The 20,930-nt window shown below is 42.3% G+C and overlaps 2 protein-coding genes across 3 annotated transcripts in view; one reads left to right on the top strand and one right to left on the bottom strand.

The window, feature by feature from the left end:
- nod1 (nucleotide-binding oligomerization domain containing 1) overlaps window positions 1–20,930 on the bottom strand; it is a 475,392-nt gene that overhangs the window by 230,661 nt on the left and 223,801 nt on the right. The window lies entirely within an intron of this gene.
- cdk14 (cyclin dependent kinase 14) overlaps window positions 1–20,930 on the top strand; it is a 206,314-nt gene that overhangs the window by 113,441 nt on the left and 71,943 nt on the right. For both annotated transcript variants that reach the window (XM_061049639.1, XM_061049640.1), the window contains 2 exons: window positions 4,450–4,543; window positions 20,612–20,675. In XM_061049639.1, coding sequence (XP_060905622.1) covers window positions 4,450–4,543; window positions 20,612–20,675 — 158 coding nt within the window. The remainder of the gene's footprint in view (window positions 1–4,449; window positions 4,544–20,611; window positions 20,676–20,930) is intronic.

Genomic DNA, 20,930 nt, shown 5'->3' with positions numbered 1-20,930 from the left:
TTGACTAAAACTGTGCAGGGCTTGAAAATGGGATGGGGGGAAACGGGATAAGATGCAGGAAGAGAGATAGGGAGCAAGGGGTGGATTGGTAGTTTTTTATCTGACTGACAATCCTTTCAATTATATACTGTAGGTGTGGTCAAGCTAACTGCTAACCAGCATGATAATCAAATGGAAATATTCTTACTTTTAGAGGGTTTCTTTAGTCCTGCTTCACTCTCCGTCGTTTATCTACCTCTCCCACTATCAAAACGGTCAATTCTTGCTTCCTCTGTATTATTGAACCCGTCTTTGTCTGAGAATAAGATGTAAAGATCTTAGCATGAAGAGTTTATGTACTAGCCAACAGACAGTAGGTCTCTCCAGTGGGTAATGTTTGGTCTGATACCGGCTTTTTGTGATGTTGCTTCCACATTGGTATTTTCTGCTTTATGAATTTAAGATGATTAATTTACTGATCATGTTGAAAGTGAACTCAATGTTACGCCTGCACACATGGAACTGGCAAAGACTGAGACCAGCAAAAAATAGTAATGAAAACAGAAGAAACGGCACAGAACACAAATATTAATCAGCAGTTTTCTTATGCTATTAACTCTGTTTGAGGAATGCTGATGTATAGGAAGTTGTATCAGATTAATCTAAGGGTCTTTACGTCACTTAGATGTTATAGATTACAAATTAAGTTCACCAAAACTGCAGCAAATCCTTGAAACGGACATGAAGCAGTGAGGGTTTCCTAGTGAGGATGAATCTGTTCCCCTCTCTGGGCTCGACATTCTCTGTCTTTTTTTTCTCAAACCTTTTACCAGCAAAACTGGTTTTGGGCTCTTAGTCAAGCCTTGGTGACCCTTCTGTCCGGACAGGCGGTCAGCAGAGACGTCCCATGGACCCCAGCTGCAATCTCCAACATCCAATTAAAGAGCAGCTGGGGGGGAGAGAGGCTTTGGGGTCTGGGAGGCAGGGGGATATTGTGTCTGTTTCAAGGGTATTTTCAGGTGGGCAAATCCACAGGGTGGTTCTCCATTCCTCCAAGAATCACTATCATTCTCTGACACACACACACACACACACACACACACACACACACACACACTCACCCCTGGTCACTAAGGGAGCAGTCTTCCATGAAAAAGCATCTCTTGCAGGACCAAAAGGTCTAACAGATCTGTCTTCCTGCTAAGAGAAGCATCCATCAGAGCAGCCTACAGGTTACAGGCGGCCATCTGTGAGGAGGGAGGATGTGATGGAAGACAGGCGAGGAACTGCTCTATTTTTACTCTCCTTAGCGCGTCACCTGGCTGCAGCCCTTCACACACGTCTGTCACTCAGTCCACACAGGAATCACTCAAGTGTGATCCACCTCAGATAAATGTACAGGTTCAGTTACAATCGGCTGCACCGCAACAGATGCCTGCAGCTTTAGTGGAAAAGCTGCTGGTACGATTTTTTTATCCTTATGGTCAAAATGCAAAGATGAAGGGGCGCTGGTGGCGCATTGGTTGGTGCGCGCGCCCCCATGTATGGAGGCTATGGTCTTCCAGGCGGGCGGCCCAGGTTCAAATCCCTCCTGTGGCTCCTTTCCCGCATGTCATTCCCCACTCTCTCTCTCTCTCCCTGGTTTCCAGCTCTGTCCACTGTCCTATCTCAACATTGAAGGCACAAAAAGCCCAAAAAAGAAAATCTTAAAAAAAAATAAAAAAGCAGAGACATTAGTCAGGACATTAAAACCCATAAGACATTCATGCTTTGCTGAAATAAAACGAGTGCACAGAAATGATATATTCCATGAATAATGTATTTTGTGCTTTTCTTTTGGAGGGACAGGAGGTCACGTTTAAGATAGGACGGGCCACCCCTCATTAATGAATGGTTGGGGAATCACCGCCATGAGTGTAATTTAAGCACATTTAACAGTACCCAAAACTGCATTGATCGTATCTTGTTGAGAAGCTTTCATTCACCATCCACAATTATCACAAGGTTTTACTTGACTCTGTCAGATTACATATTATCTGCTTCACTTAAAGGAAATACTCACTCAAAGTTTGAGCTGAACATCGTCTTTAAAACATGTTGAATGTGCATGCTGCAGTACATTTAAATACCAAATATATAATTTTGTCAACAGTTGGCTCACAACCCCCTCATTGGTTGTCTGAGTTATAGGTGTGTTGTTAAAAAAAGGGATATTTTGTATGAACTCTTGTGCTGGATCAGTTTGAGTAACTGATTCCTTCACTGCCTCCACACAGTGTCGTTGTGTCATCTTGTCACTTCAACATGCACAGCCACTTTCCCTCTTCCTTTCTCTAATACCTGCAGAGTATTCATTCAGGTTATTACAGACATGTGTACACTGTTGGCCTTTATCTGCAGACAGAGGGACACATCAGATAAGATTGCTCTGCCACCCAAAAGTTATACGTCTCTTCACGTCCTTCACCGTCATCATCTTAACTTGGCTGCATCAGTATGTGGACAGATTTGAAAAGAGCACACCAGGAGAGCTGAATATCTTCAACAAAAAAAAAAAGGGGATTCTTTATTGTAATAAAAGCCCCAAATATTCTGGATCAGTTTAAACCCCCTGTGTGCATCACAGAGGGATACACACAGGTATCAGAGTCATAAAGTAGAGGTCCTGAAGGATCAATATGGCTCAGCATCTCTGCTTTAGACTGATTTGTTTTGCAGTTTTAATTCCACCAATGCACAAGTTGTGTGACGGCAGCCGGCTCTGCCATAACAAGGGTTCAATAACTGTCTGTGAGCCAACCAGCCTGTATTTACTGCCGCTAATTTACTGTGTGCTAAACCGTCAGGAGTGCAGCTGGCCCAGTCTCTGACTGATTTACTGAGATCTTTACAGTCCCAGCAGCTCTCACACCGTCTAATTAGAATAACAGCAAGTGTTAAAAAACACATAGCTTCAGACGCCTCCTGATGTTTAGTCTGAGCCTGAAAATGAGCAACAGAAAAAGAACTAGAGAGCAGAACATTAAATTAACAGAATTACTTATAAATAAATGAATGACTGAACCATTATGAATTCAAATCTCAAATTCTGAGTTACAATATATTGATGTCTTGGCACACTTTTTCCGGAATTTGACAAAGACCTTCAAGGAAGAATGTGCAACATTTTACACATAAATACAGCAGAAATCAAGTATCTCCTCTGTAATTCTCTCTCTGAGTCATGACTGTCTACAATGAAGTGTGAGTCCTGCCAGCTGCACTGTTATCAGAGCTGTGTTTACATCATGCATTGCTGTTTAAAACGTTCTTCAGGATAGCGGAGGTGTCGCCAAACAGCAGTTTGTTTTTGTTTAATGCTGGTGCTCAAGGGCGACATCTACTGGATCAAAAAGTTGCAGTCTTCCTTTAACCTTATCGATCTTGTTTAACAGGGCATAAGCTGTGTTTTAATGTCTGTAGTGATAGTAATGTAGTGACTGAAATGATAACAAAAAACAAAGACAGAGGCAGACAGGTATGACACAACAAGCAACAGCCTGATGAAAAATCATAAATGAGTCGGGGAGCCAAGCAGGTTTTACTTTTGAATGAGTGCAGTTTTTTTTTTTTAACAGTTAGCCTATTTAACAGTTGATGTTTTATTATAAATATAACATTTAATTTCTGTTAAAGAAAGGTTTCAACTATTTTTTTATTTAGTCAATCATAGTTCTTTAAAGAAGGAAATCGGGATAGTCAAAATGAGTATATGCCAGGTCAGAGTCTGAAAAGCTCACAAATCTGCCAAAGAAATTGCAATCCTTGAATCTCTAGTAATAACCCTTTAGAGGACAAATGTTTGTCATTTGAGGTTGGCCTTCATCCACACTCTCACACACTCCTCGGCTAACAGAGCTGTAGTAATGTGTGTGCTGAGGTTAGAGCTGGGTCACGGGGATGGATGATTCAGGATTTCATTCGCAGCAGGCTTCAGGAATGTTAAAATGGATGGCATGTAGAAATCCTGAGGAAGGCTCTTCTCCCCGCACACTCTCGCTCCTTCCATTGAGACAGTTTTGACTCGGAGCACCGAGGCAGAAAGTGAATCTGTCAGGAAACAAGAACCCTTTGACAAATGAGCGCTGACAACACACACCAACCAACCAACCAACACACACACACACACACACACTCCCCCCTCCTTTTCTGTACTTGACATCTCACTAGTTAACAGTGTTTACTGATGGTTGTTAATGCTTTTATGAGTGTATTACTTAAAAGGTCTGTAGAAAAACTACCGTCACACATTTTCAAATCTCAATTTCATTTTTCAGATACTGTGATGATGATACTGTAACGTTGGGTATTCTGCTAATTCAATCTTAACCAATGAAAGGAATCAGTTGAACTTGAAATGAACACATGACTTTGTTTTCTATGATCAGGGGATGATGTGAACACCTTGTCTCGTGTTGTTCTCTCTTCTAGGGGAGTGGGCTGCATCTTTATTGAGATGATTCAAGGAGTGGCTGCCTTTCCTGGGATGAAGGACATCCAGGACCAGCTGGAGAGGATATTCCTGGTGAGTTGCTGATGCTGCAGAGTCACTGTTTGTGCATGAGTCGGTGTTCGGTTTAACCTTCTGCCCGAGGTCTTCACTGGGGCTGCTGGAGCTTCTTTACTTGACTCAACCGGAGAGATTGGACTGAGTTTTGTTCAGGGGTGCTTACACCCAGAGCAAAGCAAATTGATTGTGTGGTACCACAACAAATAGAGTCAACGACAACAATTGCAAATTTGTGTTGGGAAGTGCAAATGATTCAAAAAGGCCTACGATGGTGTTTATCCGCCAATGATGCAAATATAAAAATGTGCATAATGTAAAAGTTGTTTTTATTTAAGCCAATCAAGAATGATTTAATTACACTGTGCTACAAAATCCTTTCAGTAATGAGGTTCTAACATCCCAACTTTCTGTGATAAATGATCACTTCAAACTGTTTTCAAAAAACATATTATCATTTAATGAGTTTCTTAGAGGTCGTGTCTTCAGGACCAATAATTAGTTTTTACTTTTAACATATGCATCTTGATAGATACTTCAGCACCCCTTTGATACAGTTATAATAGGGAAATCACAGCGAAACGGTTTCATTTGCGTATATACTACTGTAGTAAGTCGGCTGCAGACAATTTTGCTAGTGTGGCGACAATTTCTCAAATAAAAAAACAATGAGAAAACTGAGAATATTTGAAGCTGTCGTACCAAGCGTCAGAACAGACAAACCAAAAAAGGAATGAGTTTCACTTGATTGTTAGACTCCAATGTCCATCACAAAGAAAGTGCTAAAGGTTACGTTCCTTTCCTTTGAAGGTTACATCTCTTATATAAACACATCGTGTGAAACCAGGCGGCAAATCTGACACTTGATGTCTGACACTTAAAAGAGCACAAAGGATCAAATGGACAGGTTAAGATTACAATGGAAACTTCCATTACACTAGAAAGTGAAACTGCCACTCATCAGAGCCTGATGGACAGTCGCTGTAGAAAGGAACCCCGGGTACTTTGTGTCCATTTCAGAAAAATCTTGGTACAGAGCCTGGCCCAAGCTGACCTCTAACAGGTCGCTGGTCAGCCTCAAGTAGCTGGAAGGAACAATACAATCACTCCACACACAGGTCCTGGATAAGTTTGGAAAATCATGGAGGTGTGTGCAGATATCTTTGCATACTTCTCTTTTACCTATATACAGAACTTATCTTTGTGTATTTTATTTTATTCTGTTAATGTGAGTGTCACATTTATTTTACTTTGAAAGACGTTATTGTACATCAGTAAATTCCCTGCAGCAGACCGTTCTCAGACTAAATAACACAACAGATATGTTTGTAGTCCTAATGCATACAAGGTTTTTCCAAGTTGACTCTTACCTCTTTTGACCACGTCTTCCATTAGTTTAATCATTGACTGGAAATTAAACTGGAAATGTTTGTCATTCATGAAGTCCTTTTCTTCTCAGTGACACTAGAGTTCACCTGCGGTGTGTCTCCTTAACACTTAGATAGCTTACTGAACCAAACTGTTTTACTTACATACACACATTTTAGTGCTTTTAACTGGTATCTAACTTGTTTAAGTTATTGGGATAATATCATTTCCGACACTTGAAACATAATATTCAGTATTAAAATCAAGAAGCATTGACAACACGTCTCTCCTGTGTGGCTGCTGATGTGATGATGACACTGTAGAGGAAGAGTTTTCAGCTTCTGATCTGGTTCAGAAGTAGTCCAGCATCCATCAACAGAGTTTAGAGCCTTGGAAAGGGCAAGCAGGCAGACACGAAGATGTAAAGCAGGGTCTACCTGCTGTGATTTACCTTCCTTTTCCACCACGTTTGTCAGAATCCGACACGCAGTGAGGTCATGTTGAGGTGAGATTCACTCTGTCAGACTTTGTAGTCATCCATGTTGTTTTCCCGTGTTGTGCTGTGACCTCGGCTTTTGACCGAATTAATAAATTGAATTTACATTGAGGGGCGGCTGAAAAATTATATTTGTCACAACGAGGGGTTGATAGTTTCTTATTGACATACACTGATCAGCCACAGCATTGTGTACACTGAGGTGAAGTGAACAATATTGATACATGTTTACAATGGCACCTTTCAGTGGGTTGAATATTTTAGGCAACAGATGATCATTTAGTCCTTGAAGTTAATGTGTTTGAAGCACGAAAATGGGAAAGTGTAAGGAGTGACTGAGTGACTTTGACAAGGACCAAATTGTGATTGCTAGATGCCCATGTCAGAGCATCTCCAAAGCTGCAGCTCTTGTGGGGTGCCTACCAAGAATAGTCCTAAGAATACAGTTTAACCAGCGACAGGTTCATGGGTGGACAAGGCTCTTTGAAGCATGTCAGGAGCAAAGGTTGGCCAGTGCAGTCCAATCCAACAAAAGAGCGACTGGAGCTCAAATTGCTAAAAAAAAAAAAAAAAAAAGGGAATACTGGTTCTTTTAGGAAGTTATCAGAACGAACAGTACATTGCAGTTTGTTGCATATGGAGCTGTGTAGCTGCAGCTGGTCATGTTAACCCCTATCCACCCCTATCCAATGCCAAGAGAGCATGGGGATAAAAATTAGACCATAGAGAACTGAAAAAGGTGGCCTGGAGGAACACAACAACTAGTTGAGGGTGTTGAATTGGCCTCCATATTCCCCGTATCTTGATCTAATAGAGCAGCTGTGGGATGCTCTGGACAACCAAGTCCAATCTATAGAGGCCTAACCTTGCAACTTAAAGGATTTAAAGGATCTGCTGCTAGCATCTTTGTGCCATAAGCTGCAGCACACCTTCAGAGGTCTAGTGGAGTCCATGTGTTTTCAGGTGAGGGCTTTGTTGGAACCTACATAATATTAGGCAGGTGGTTATAATGTTATGGCTGATTGGTGTATATTTAATAATTTACACCATAACTATGTGGTCATTGTGAGTCACGATAGCACAAGTATTCAGGTTTTCCTCCCACCCCCTTTAATGTCACTTATATTTAAGGAAAGCCTCAATAGAACATCTTCAGATGTAACACAGACGTCCTCTGAATCTCAAGGATTACCTGATTACAATTCGGTGGTTAAAGGTTAACATCATTCTGACTGCACATGCATCCCATTCTTGTGAATTTGGTATCTTAGCAACGCTTGGAAGTAACTTGATTATATCTGGTTAGTTTCCATCAGCTAATGGACAGTGTCCTGTAGATGTATCCCCTGGTATCTTTTGGTTTTGCTATTATGAGGAGGGTCTCCTGACCTCACAAGAATCACATGCATCAAAAGACAGACATGTTTTATGGTATCACTCTAATGTAAATGATTGTAGTTGGAACATCTCCTGTTTAGTGTAGAACTACTTTTGCTGTTGTTTTGTTTTCAGGTCAATATATTCTTTATAATAATAAAAATGAATATATTGATGTATACAATTGTTCCAACTCCCAGCCACTGTCAATGTGTGGTAAAAACAGAACCACAAGGCAGTAAATCAGACTTGTGAAGAGCAGTCATTGGAAGCTGCAACATGTCTTATGTGTAAAATCACTTACAGCTTGATCAGGCCCATCCCTCCGTTGCCTTGAATTGTCCTAAAGCAGATTTTCTGAGTTCACAATAAACCTGCAGCAGTACTGTGTATTAGCCCTGTAATATCAATCATGCACTACTGCTGACCAGGTGTATCTTTCTGTGGCCAGGATATCACACTAAGCACCTTCCAGCTCCCAATGCTTCCAGGAACAGTACAGTCACATCAGCAGAGTCCTTTAAAATGAGATAAAACACGAGGTGTTCTGCATAAATGCAAAGCTGAAAATATGTAAAAACACTAGTGGAAGCTCTACCTGGTACCTGACAGTTGAACAACAGCCAAGTAGCTATAAGTAATTTCATATATGTATGTATCGCCGCATTGGATGTAGGATGGCATCAATATTTAAGAGTGAGATCTCATGAATCCTTTAATCACCTGATCTGGCCCCCACCCCCTCCAGATAATTCCATCCCCAATCTCTTAATTGAGGCAGAGTGTTGCAGGGCAGACATAATGGATTTATATTCATAGGCTGGAAGGCCTTGAATAATTAATGTCGAAATTTGCAGAGATGAGAGTGCGAGAGGGTTTGGCCAGGGAAAAGTCAAGTACAGAGACAAAGCACGTTCCTGTGGGCTGAAGGCTAAAGATTCACATCTGAGAATGGATGGATTTGGGATGAAGGCATGAGGATGGGTGTAAGAAGCCCTGCAGGCACTGGGTCTCAAACAAAGCGTGAAACCTACCAGGAGCAGAGGTAGATGAAGAAAAATGCTTCTTATTGATTGTCTTTTATGCCAGAAGGGGAAAGTGGGACTTCCTGTGATCCCATCTCCCCCTCTCAGACACAAAGACACACCAGGATAGGATGGAGGGGCCAAACAGTGAGATGGCCACGGGCCAGACTGACAATGAGGCTCAGCTGCACACTGATCCCCAACCAGACGCTTTCCAGTTTGGTCAGAAATGGTTTAGATTTGTGTTTCTCTCTGGCGCTTTCAAGGCGGTTTACTGAAGAACTGATTAAAAGCAAGTGTCAACAACATGTCAGTCGGTGTGGACAAACCTGGAAGAGAGTACTTGATTACAAATGCAGCTGTAGATCCATTCAGTGTGGCAGTGTGTAATAATTCAAAGTGACAGGTCTGAGGAAGTAGATTTGTCAAACTTGTGCCCACCGGGCTGACACCGACAAATGGAAAGTACATAGGCAACCTGAGCTTCACTAACATGGTGTACAGGTGTACTGAATTCTACTTTTACCAAAGAATATATAAAATCTGCTAGATTCATCTCGCATTCATCCAACCCCTCTCCCGGATTCTGGCCTGAGAGTGGTTCTCTGCGCAGAGGTGTGCCATATCTAAATGGTAATGCGCCAACTCCTGCACCAGCTCCAGTTCCTTTAGGACCAGTCTGCGATGCCAGGGGTTAACATGCCCTGATCCCAGCATTTGCCTGCCACCTGGCTTATGATGCCCAACCTGCTTGCCTATCCCTGCAGGCGGTGGCCTAAAGAGAACTGGAAGTTAACTTTCACAAACATTAACTTTCTTTGATATCCTTCCTATTCTTCAATGTTATTCAATTCAAATGTGCCTTTGTTTACAACACAACACATTTAAATATATTCCATTGCCGAGGAAGTACTGACATGCAAAACGTAGCCTTTGCTATTTTTCATCCAAACCACATTCTCTGTTTCGTGGTAGTCTGTATCCAGCTGTCAGCGAGAGGCAGAAGAGACATGAATATGGAGATGTGGAAGTTCTCTGCTTTTACGGAGGCAGTGTGTAATCACAATACTCGCCCACCTGTCACAGAGAGCCGGATGTTGACATTTCCATCCATCCTGCTTGCTCTGCGGCTCTGCGCGTCTGCTGGTTGGGCTGTCAGACGGGTCAGAGTTTGGATGCGCGGCGTCTGAGGCTCATGTGAAGGGCACCATCAATGAATTATGCGGAGTCAGAAGCATCTTAAAGGGCACGATGTTTGAAGAGAGGAAGAGAAAGGTCGGCTTCCGTCACTGTTTGAGAGGCGATCCTGCAGGATTTGAGCCGTCACATTGAACACAATATCTGCTAGAGCTGGAGTGTCACAAGGTGGCCTGGAGTTTTTCTCCGCTTGGCTAAACATGCAGGGCCGGATTCACAAAAGGGATTGCACCGCTTTTGCGCCGGCTAAACCTTTTGCAAATGAGTCAAAAGGACACCATCTAATTCACAAAACACACTCAGAGGGTTAAATGCACCCCAGAACAAACGTGTCTCTGTGTGCTGGCGCTGTTTGTGCGTGTTTAAATGAGCCGTCATGCAGCCATTTGGGGGAAAAAAGAACCCTTTTCCATGCAAATCAGCTTCACTGCAAAAGGCATTCCCAAACACCGGCACTAATCCTCACACATAGTTGGGAAAAAATGACCGCCACTTTGATATTATCATTATTATTATAACCAGGTGTTAAACAGTCTGCAGCTCAGCTCAGTGGCTTCATGGAGCCCTTATGCTGCATGAGGAACTGAGGGTTTCTTTTTTCTTTGACTTTCCCATCTTTTGCTCCCTCAAGGACGGAAGCTTTGTTTTTATCAGTGAAACTCGTATCCCATTTTTTAAGAGACTGGCCTCACAATCACGCTGCATAAGTTTCCCCTCCTAACTTATCTTTATGTGGACAAATTAGTTCTCTGACCGCATGTGAGCGAGTATAGGTGCAGATAGCAGCTCTCCAATATCAGACACAAAACTACAGCAAACTGCACAGAGCAGGACAGTTCCTTGGGTTTGCACCTGAATGTCATCACCGCTGTTTGCTTTGTGAGTTGAGACCAAGAAGATAGAAGGAGCAAATCATGTGCGATCAATTGTTAGTGAATCAGACCTTCAGTGTTTGGAAGCATTTCAATTATTCTGGAAAGAGAAGAGCTCTTGTACGAGCTGCTGTTTCCGTGCAGGACTCTTAAAAGCGTTGCAATATGTGTTACTTATGACAGAACCGCCGACTCAGCGCGTGAGCTGCGCAGTAAAGCTGACTGAACATCTGAGTGTGGTGACAATACAGGAAAAGAAATCTGTCAGGGCCCGGAAAGAGGAGAGTCAGAGAATCAATATCCTGATGGATACAAACCCATTTTCCCCGACCTACAACACCCTTTCTTCAAAGTGAAAAAGGACGATACATCAGGAAAAAAAAACTCAATCTCCCCCAACCTTTAGTCGTCACTAATGAAGACATCAACAATTAAACACAGATTGAGGCTCCTGTGGCACATAGATTGTAAATAAATCATCAAATGGATTTTCTGTTCTCTGCTGGATTGTTAACTAAATATTTTTTAAGGTGGCAATTTCCTCCTAATATCCTACCTCGACAGTGTCACTTTCCCTGACAGTGCAGAGGCTGTGCTGCTTCCTGGGCTTATCGCCCCTTCCCTCCGATCTGCTTGGCACACCAAGGTGTAAAATTAACTTCTTATTTTTTTCACGCTTTTATTTATTCCAAGTGTCTTTCTCAGATGCATGCCGGTGTCTTAAGCGGCGAGATAGCTGCATTAATCCACAGGCAGAGAGTCTAGCCCGTGTTTATCTTTATGTAGGTGTTAGCAGAGCTTTTGTGTGTATCTCTGACTCGCTCTCCTACACACACACACACACACACACACACACACACACACACACACACACACACGCTCTCTGCACTGTCTGTGTGAATTAAAGTAGCGGTGGGTGAGGGCAGGCTCAGGCGCTGCGCTGGTTAACTAGCTGTCACCACACAGAAGATTACGTCCACTGGAAGACGTGTATGAATATGGACAGGTCTATCTGCAGGAAATGGGCCTGTCAGGCAGAGGTGGGTGTCTTTGTGTTTCTGAAAGACAACAAGCTGCCTCATTGTATTAGTGTGACTAAAATAACTTTTTAATATGATGAAGTCTGCCAGGCGTAAATAATATGAAAGCTTATGTTTCTGAAACACGAGATTTAATATACACACCAACACATGTGCTCCTAATAATCTGATTATGGTTATTATTTAGGCCAGGGTATTAAAGAATGTTAGTGCGGCTTAAATGGCCGTTTAATTTATATTCTCATTGCCAGGCTGCAGAGACTCTGATTCATTGCTTAAGATGCTGCCTCCACATTAAAATGTCAGAGCTGAAGCTTCTTGGAAGAAAGTGTAAATATCTTAAAACCAAAGAAGTATTTCTCATTGTGATTCTTTAAATAATATAAGGATTTGAAGAGCTTTTGCAAAAGAAGGTCATTTTGTGTAGATCCGTTGGGACATGTCTCTGAAGAGAACACCTCTGACAGGGTTCACAGCAGCAGCAGCAGCAGCAGGGTCCTACGGTGTGGTACAAGTACCCATTTTCTCTCTACAGAGACCCCGTTTATTCAGAGTGTATTCCTGCCATGAAGAGTAAGCCGGTGCACATGCGAGCCGCTCTTCCCTCAGGAGAGAGCGAGAGGCTGCTGGGAGATAAATAACGCCATTTCAGTGACAGCCGCTGTGTCAGTGACATGAGCATCCATCTGCCGAAGCGCAGGCAGGATAGACGGGGCTTACCGAACGCATTCCACTCCGTCGCAGTGGGGGACAGCTGATCCACTTGGCTCTGGTTCTGATCTGTTTGACCCCCCCCCCCCCTGCCTGGAGGTGACCCCAATCTGCTTTGGCCGTGAGCGGGGTGGGACTGGGATTCCCAAAGCAGAGAAGGAGCTGAGGGCTTGGGGGTCAGTGTTTGGACAAAGACACGGCGTAGAGGTAGGAATGTGGATGAGGCAGGGGTCGGATAAAGCTGTGGCCGAGGTCTGGACCAGTACTTAAGATTGGATTAAAGGATTGATCTCTTGAGAGAACAATTTCACTTCCAAACCTCAGCCTCCACAAAGGTGCTGTGGTTCATTTGGAAGCAGTTAATAACAGCTTTCAGCTATTAAAACAAGTCTTTGTCAAAGGTATAGGAATGTGTGCAATCATTCATACGTTCATTCCCATCCTGACTGCAACCCTACTTATATAACTCATGGAAAAGACATAACTGATTTTAAATATCTCAACTCAGCCTGTGAAAACATGTATTCTGTGTAGGGCTGTACCTTACTCAGCAGTATTTCATCAGATTCTGCTGTTCAAAACACATTATTTAATTGTATTATTTGTTTTACTTCAGCACCACAATCAAACTCCTGTTTCAGACTCGTAGACCGCATACAAAGATGGATGGAATAAAAGCCGCTTGAAAGTGAAGCCAAGATATTTAGAGCGTCCTCCACTGACTGGTTGATGTATGGTCATAAACCCCGCCTCCACCATAACAACACAACAGCAGATCAAACCATAAAATTAGAATATGCATCAAATAATGAATTCTCAAATCCAGATTCTGTTGTGATGGTTAGTTATTATCATGATGATTTATGCTTGTTAATATTTTAGTTTTAATTAGTTGTTTGGTATTAAAAAGAGCTGGATGTAACTTCAATGATGTCATCCTGTGTTACATGTTACATGAAGAAAGGAGAAAGACGAAAACTAAAAATACAGTCACATGAACGTTCCATTACTGAGAGTCATTAGCTTCAATCAGACACAAGAATCTGTCCTGCTGTGGACGGTACCGACCTGAGCGATCGTTGACGTTTAAGCGGTAAGTTAAATAATGTCTGCCGCAGTCAGTGGAAGGGGCGTGACGTCCAATCCTGTTAAGAAGTGCTTAACATTGTAACATACAGTCATCACATGAGTCTAATGTTTCTTCAAGACAAAGTTTAACTCCCCCAAAATCCCTTCTACTTCAAGTCTCCTGACTGTTATATAGAACTATGACATGTAACCGTGTGAAGCAGCTCCCCCCCCCCCCCCCTTCTGAAGACTCACTAAACCTCGTCCCGAGGAAAATAAGATTTGTTTGTTTTGGTGATTTGACTTCTGAGGATTATTTGCCTCTCTGTAAAAATCTCCCAAAAAAAGAACCATGAAAAACACATGAGCTAAAACTATGATGAGCTTCTACAAACAAGGTGGCAGCTGCTCATTTTACCGCCCCGCCTGACGTCCTGCGTCCTCTCTAGAAGAGCATCAAGGAAACACTGACGTTTAACATGAACTGCCTTACCCACTGATTTTTTTCTTTGAGTCACAAAACCTCAGTGCATCTGTAGCGCTCTCGTGAACGATGTTTTCTGGAGGGTTATTATGTGAGTCAGTTTGCAAAGTTAACAGCATGTCATGCAGTTGCTTCTGCATTGCTCTGTGTTCATTGACAGACAAAAAGGGAAAGCACAGGTACTAGTTAGGCAAGTTCAAAAAGTACAGTACATCTTCTCAGTGAATTCTTTGCTCATCAGGTTTTCTCCTGTCTCAAAATGATGCGATGGACGTACCTTTCCTACAGTACCTTGTACATGTACATGTTCTGGCATACTTACACTTTAACAAGCAACATTAGCAGTTCTAATAATTGTGTAACTGAAGAAAGGACAAAGAGGAAGAGAGAGAGAGAAAGAGAGACGGAGAGCATACAAACAAAATGAAAAACAGCTCATTACATCCCAAAGCGCTGTGTGGCCGCTACCATATTGGCGTACAGCCGTACTTGCAGTTAGGAATTCAATTCAATTCAAACTTTTATTTGTTCTCAAAATAACACTGAGGTGTCCCTCATTACCAATGCCGTCAAGATTAAAAGCACAGAAAAACAAGAAAAACACAACAAACACTCAGAATCAGTGACCCCTCTGATCCATTATAAACAGTTGGTGGCTAGAGATCAAATTCCTGAACTCTGGAAGCGAGGGAAGAACTCTGATCCTTAGAGTTTGCTGGAGGGCGTTTGGAGCAAATGAGTATTTAACCAGGTGATGGAACTCTGCGTTATCCATGAAAACACTGGTCAGATGTTGATGAGGGCCACTGGCGGTACTAAATTAGGCGACTGCACTCCAATTTTTGTATTCAGGAAAATCCCCGACTAATGATTTGAAAAGTTGACTGTTTCGCGACAGTTCTGAATCTGTGTTACAAACTTGAAATGTGAAGTTTGAGAGATTTCTGTGTTTACTCGGCAAAGGTGCTTTACAGGAAGATGCATTATGGGTAACGGACAGTTCACACATTTTGGCACTTTCCCAATAACAAGGGCTGACGCAAGATTTGTATTATGTCGTCAGTAAAGATACAATTGGAAAATTGCCTTTCCAAATAAATGATTAGATTAGAATTCATTAATTCTAATTCAGTTTTTTTTTTAAATTATTTTCTTTATTAATCTCTAAATAACTCAGAGGAGATGTGCTACTCACACACAGAGACCCTCGGCAATGATCAGGTGAACTGACACTACTGCAGTAAAATGACCATTCCTTGACTTTGGTCCATACCAGAACTAGAACCAGCGACCCTCCGGGTTCCAAACCGAAGTCCTTTCCCACTAAGCTTCTGCCGTAGTACGTTGTGTGCTCTGAATCTGTGATATAGTGTTAAATACATTATTATGCATTGAAGTGTGTTGTTAATCATCACGCATATATTTCTCTCATATTGTGAAGCTAGCTGCGAGGTCAGCTGTGTGATGAGTCTGTCTGACCTGCTCTCAGTTCAGATCTCTCTAATCTCTCCATTCTCTCTGACAACATATGTATAATGGGGGGGGGGGGGGGGGGATGTAAAGGTCAGACGTTGTGTTTGCGTCTGGCTGGCCGGGTGGTCTGTAAGTGAGCTGGTGGGGTCAGCACGATGCACGCAGAGCTCAGGGTCATGACCGCTAACCTCGCAAGAATTCCTCCATGACAGAGCTCTCTCTGTCTCTACACACACACACACACACACACACACACACACACACACACACACACACACACACACACACACACACACACACACAGTCCATACACTCACATATGTTGAGATGAAGACAGATCCCCCTCCCTGATGGATGGCCAAGTCCTCCCTTTCAACACACTGTTGCACATGTTCATTACTCTGTGAGTTTGGGTTTCACAGGGCCAGCTCCGGGGGTTTTCCCCATGTAGGATTCAGAGAAGGGAGGAGAAAAAGAAACAGTATTAAAGTCACAAGGTCAAGTTCAACATGACCTTTCGTCACATATAACCGTTTACGACTTCTCGCATTTCTGTGAATCGCTTCTCCGAGGAACTTTTTTCTGCATCTCCACATCAGACATTGTAAAAAAAAAAAAAAAACAACTTTGGTGGTTATGTCACGAAAACGGTCGACGCATTGAAGATATGGTAGAACGCCTTCTGCAACTTATCCTTGCGCTTCCGTCTGAGAACACAGAGGACGAGGAGATGACTTTTGTTTTATGGATAATGAGTTCTCCGAAGTGTAAGTGCGAACGGCCAACGACAAGAGCCTCAGAAGAATATCTTCTAGTGAGCCTCTCTGATGACTCCTGTCAGCGAGGCGGTGATGTCTCAGCTCTTTTTCCCTGTACCCCCAGCTGTACACTTTCCCCCCGCTGATGTCCTCATAAAGACTTTGACATTCACACCCAGCCCCAAACCCCTCCCTCCATCCCCCTCTTTTCTACTTCAAAGGCTGCTGAACATTTCCATCAATAATGCAGGCAGATTTCAGCTCAGCGGAGCAGATTGAGATCCACTTGCATGCCCCCCCACCCCCCCCCCCCCCCCCACCCCCACCCCCTCATTCCCCCCCATGTCACCCCTGTAACACTCCCAAAAAACCTTTCCTCCTCATTCATAACTCATCCGTCTGCAGAGGGCTCACTTTGTCCTGTCATGATCCTGCTCGTTCAAGTGCTGGAAGAGTGCAGCAGACCGGCGGACAAACTCTTCTTATCAGTGACAAAGTCTCCCTTTCTCCAACTTGCCTGGGTTCACCTCTGCGTTATTTCCAATGTGAAAGCAGATTTGCTCTTGACAATCATCCAGAGAGCCTTTTTTTTTTACAGTCTGGGCATGTTGATGGTAGTGCAGGCAGGTATTCTGAGAAAGACAGGGAAAGTGTGCAAAGAGAGAGAGAGAGAGAGAGAGAGAGAGAGAGAGAGAGGCTGCAGCCGGCCCTCGTGAGGTGACAGTAATGACCACTGAGCCACGGTGCCACACAGAGAAGCAATTCAGAATGCACTCAGACATTTTCTTGATACTTCTTTGGTTCTCTTTAGGTGAGGCTGCAGCTTTTTGAAATGACTCAGGCTGTTGCTGCCCTCCTTGTGAGGAGTTTTTTTTTTTTTTATCTGGTTATAAAACATTGATATTATTTTCTCTTTATGAGCCACTAAAGAAAATCAGACCATCGGCGACAACATTGATTATTTTTATGAACCATTTGCAATGTCTGAAACTTCTGCTGAAGGGTATAGGCATCAGATGAGGGGAATCGCAGAAGCAGCCTTTGTTTTAAAGAAATAAAAAACGTGTCTTTGATTGTCAAAAGTATTTTTTTATACTAGAAGGACTTTTAATTATATCAGGATTAACCCCTTGAGGTGTATCGCCTCGTTTTCAAGGGGGTATTATATTCTCCAAAATAAACGAGCACCATTATGCTGTTTATCAAAGGCAAAATAAGCAACTTGTTTTACTTTTCAAAATGTTCCATATGCACACAATCTACTCACAAACGTCAAGTCCAGTTAGCTCTGCATCTTACATACTGTAATTTATGGTCAATCAATCAATCTTTATTTGTATAGCGCTAATTCATAACAAATCTTATCTGGAGACACTTTACAAAAAGCGGGTAAAAGACCCTACCGTTTTTAAGATCTGACATAAATCCATCATGAGCACTAAGCAACATTGAGCTACAGTCTATGGAGCACAAGTCTTACACGTAATAATGTGGAAATAATGTCACTTTTTGCAATTAAATTAAGACACTTTAAAAGTAAACTTTTTCTCAGCCTCATTCATACTTAGAATTAAAAAAAATAAAAGTATAATACCAATATTGTCAATGCTCCAGTAAACTCCAAACCAGAGATGGTATCTAAAAAATGCATTATTTAAAGACCTTCATTACTAAAACATTTAACCCCTGTGTGTTTGTCTTTTACCTGCTATTAAAGCTTCTGTGTGGGACTTTAAGGTTGTGTTGATTTTGGCGCCTGATCTTGTCCTGTACATGTCTTAGTCCTGATTTTAGCTGAGAATTTAAGACTTCTTTCATTTAAATGTAAACGGACTTGAGCTTGTATAGCTATTTTCTCTTCGTCTGACTACTCAAAGAGCTTTTGCATCGCCGCAGGTCACACCTACACATTCACACACTGATGGCAGAGGTTGTTATTTAGTCAACAGAAGTAACTAATCCCATTCAAAAGCATCCATAGGCTGCTGACGCTACCAACTGAGCCACAGCCGCCCCCAAATCTAAGGGATATATACAGTACAAGGGCATATACAAGGGATTTTTGGCATTTTTGAAAAAGGCTGTTTTTGCAGCATGCTGTAAATCTTCCTCGTCCGACATTGACTCTGTGACGGGGTGAATGGTATTAAAATATATAGAGGGAGAAGTGATCAAGCTTCGTGTTTGAAATAAATACCGGTGCCTGTACTAAGCTTCAGAGTCAATAATGTTTCATTACCAGCTCAAAACTCCTCACAGCAGCATTCAGTAAAATATCAAAGTTGTATCAGAACACGAGGTAAACTGAAAACATGGATACTTGAAATGAAAAAGATCGAGCCGAGTCTGCAAAGTCAACTTTCTTTGTTCTGTTTTATTGAAGTCTTTCAGTGTTTGGCCTCGTGGTGCTTTACTGCCCTCTAGTGGTTGTGCTTTGGTATTACTTCAACTATGACTGACGTTTGAGTCTGACCAACGTAAGACAAACAAGCTTCTGACCTTTCACTGCTTTCCAGTAGATATTAATTAGGTCCTGTAAGTTTGAGCACATGGTCTGAGATTTGTTTAGCCTAGATACTCTGTCATGGAAACATACTCCTGGACTCCTTTAACTTTTGCTTTTTATTATCCCTCTTCTTTGTCTCTCTGCCATGCCATCAGGTCCCATCTGAAACTAATGTATCTCAATGATAACATGACACACTTGAATGCACTTCAGTCTAACACACAGTAGAAATCTTACAGTTCCCCTGGGCAGCAGCTCTACTGTAGGAGATTGCTGCAGTCCGGAGACAAGCGAGCAATCTGGAAACTATTATGCTGCTTAGCTGTGATGGATCATGTGGAAGGCATGTCCGCTTGCTCTGGGTTTCGTCGTCATAAACCCAGGCTGCGTGCGTGCGTGCGTGCGTGAGAACTCAGCGAGTATTTCCATAAAAAGATTAACTTATCATGACTATTGCACAAGTACTGAGACGCCTTTGTTCAGGGAAGTTTCTGACTCCACACTTTCTCTTTCTCTCCAACAACACAAGAATCATTTAAACGACTGTATATTATCAAGCATACCTCGTGTTTAATGTTCCTTATCCGACAAGCCGTTATGATCGTTATGGAACATGACCGATATAAACAGTTCACATGAAAGTTTTTTGTGAGTGTTGACATAATTCATTACAGAATAAGGGGTATACATTTGAGAACAAAGGATATTACAAGTCCCTTTGTTACCTTCAAGTCATTCAAAGAATTGCTTGTGATTACTTAACATGGTTTTATAACCTGCGAGCATGTTAAAACCCATCAGGTGTCTGTAAATTATAGACAGGGAACGTCATCATTTCCTCTGTAGCAATCCTAGTAAGAACAATATTTAGAGCAGTGAGAGTTACCAAACTTTCATCGTTGTTCGTCTTGTTTTTTAAAGTTTTAAAATGGGCTTGCCCCCCCCCCTCCCACCATCAAATGATTATATGGAGAAAGAGGCCAACACCACGATGAATACCAGAGACTGTAATGCACCGAGGCGTAGAACTGAATTTATGATGCCTGTCAGAGACGCCCATGGAACAGATTGCCTGCACATATCAGAGACTGTGACAACTACCTCACCTTTAAAAGACAACTCAAACATCAGTTATAAACAAACAAACCTGTCATATATTCAACATCTGTCTCTTCCTCTGGTGCCTGTTCCCAGAAGCTTTTAACCAGATCATTGTATATGTTGTATATGGGTCTGATATTTCTTTTGTCACAAACTTTGTCCATGTGCTTTCCTGTGTCTGTCCTGTGAGGGTTCCTGTAATTGTACATTTGTTTTCTGGTTTTTTTCTGAGGACCTGCATCATTGGGACTATGGATGAAATCTAGCTTTTATGTGCTAAGTCCAGCATATTTACATAGATGCATGTTTTGATTGTTATCAAAACTCAGGGAGTCTGGGTGGTTAGTGCGTGCGCCCCATGTACGGACGCTGTAGCTCTCCAAGCAGGCGACCCGAGTTCAAATCTGACCTGTGGCTCCCTTCCTGCGTGTTGCGAGTGTTGTCTCCAGTTTCTGACCCTCTCCATCGTCCTATCTCTAAAATAAAGACATACAAAGCCCAAAAATGTACCTATGAATAAAAAATGTATCTGAGTCTATCCAACAAAAAGAAGTATTATTTTCTATTGCTTGACTTTTTCTCTCCTTTATGTTCTTGTTCTCTCTTTCAGGTCATTGGTACACCGTCTGAGGAAACCTGGCCTAGTGTTAACTCTCTGCCTCACTTCAAACCAGGTGAGACCCTCCATGTTGTAAAGTATTGATCACTCTGTGACTGCAACACAAAGTCCTCACTAACATCTTTAATCCTAGACCATAATAAGTCACACAGTGTCGGCTAAACGGACATTTTCTTAAAGAAACTGAAACGATTGTTTCCAGAATTGTGTCGTATAAAGTATAAACTTTACCCTACACTCAACTCCATACATGTTACTGAAGAGGGGGCGTGGACTGAGGTGGTCCACCTCTCTGCAATGTGATCTATGA

Source organism: Labrus mixtus, chromosome 11 (assembly GCF_963584025.1).
Source record: "Labrus mixtus chromosome 11, fLabMix1.1, whole genome shotgun sequence".
Taxonomy (NCBI): Eukaryota; Metazoa; Chordata; class Actinopteri; order Labriformes; family Labridae; genus Labrus; species Labrus mixtus.
Note: the sequence above shows the minus strand (reverse complement) of the source record. Positions and strands in the feature narration are given on the sequence as shown.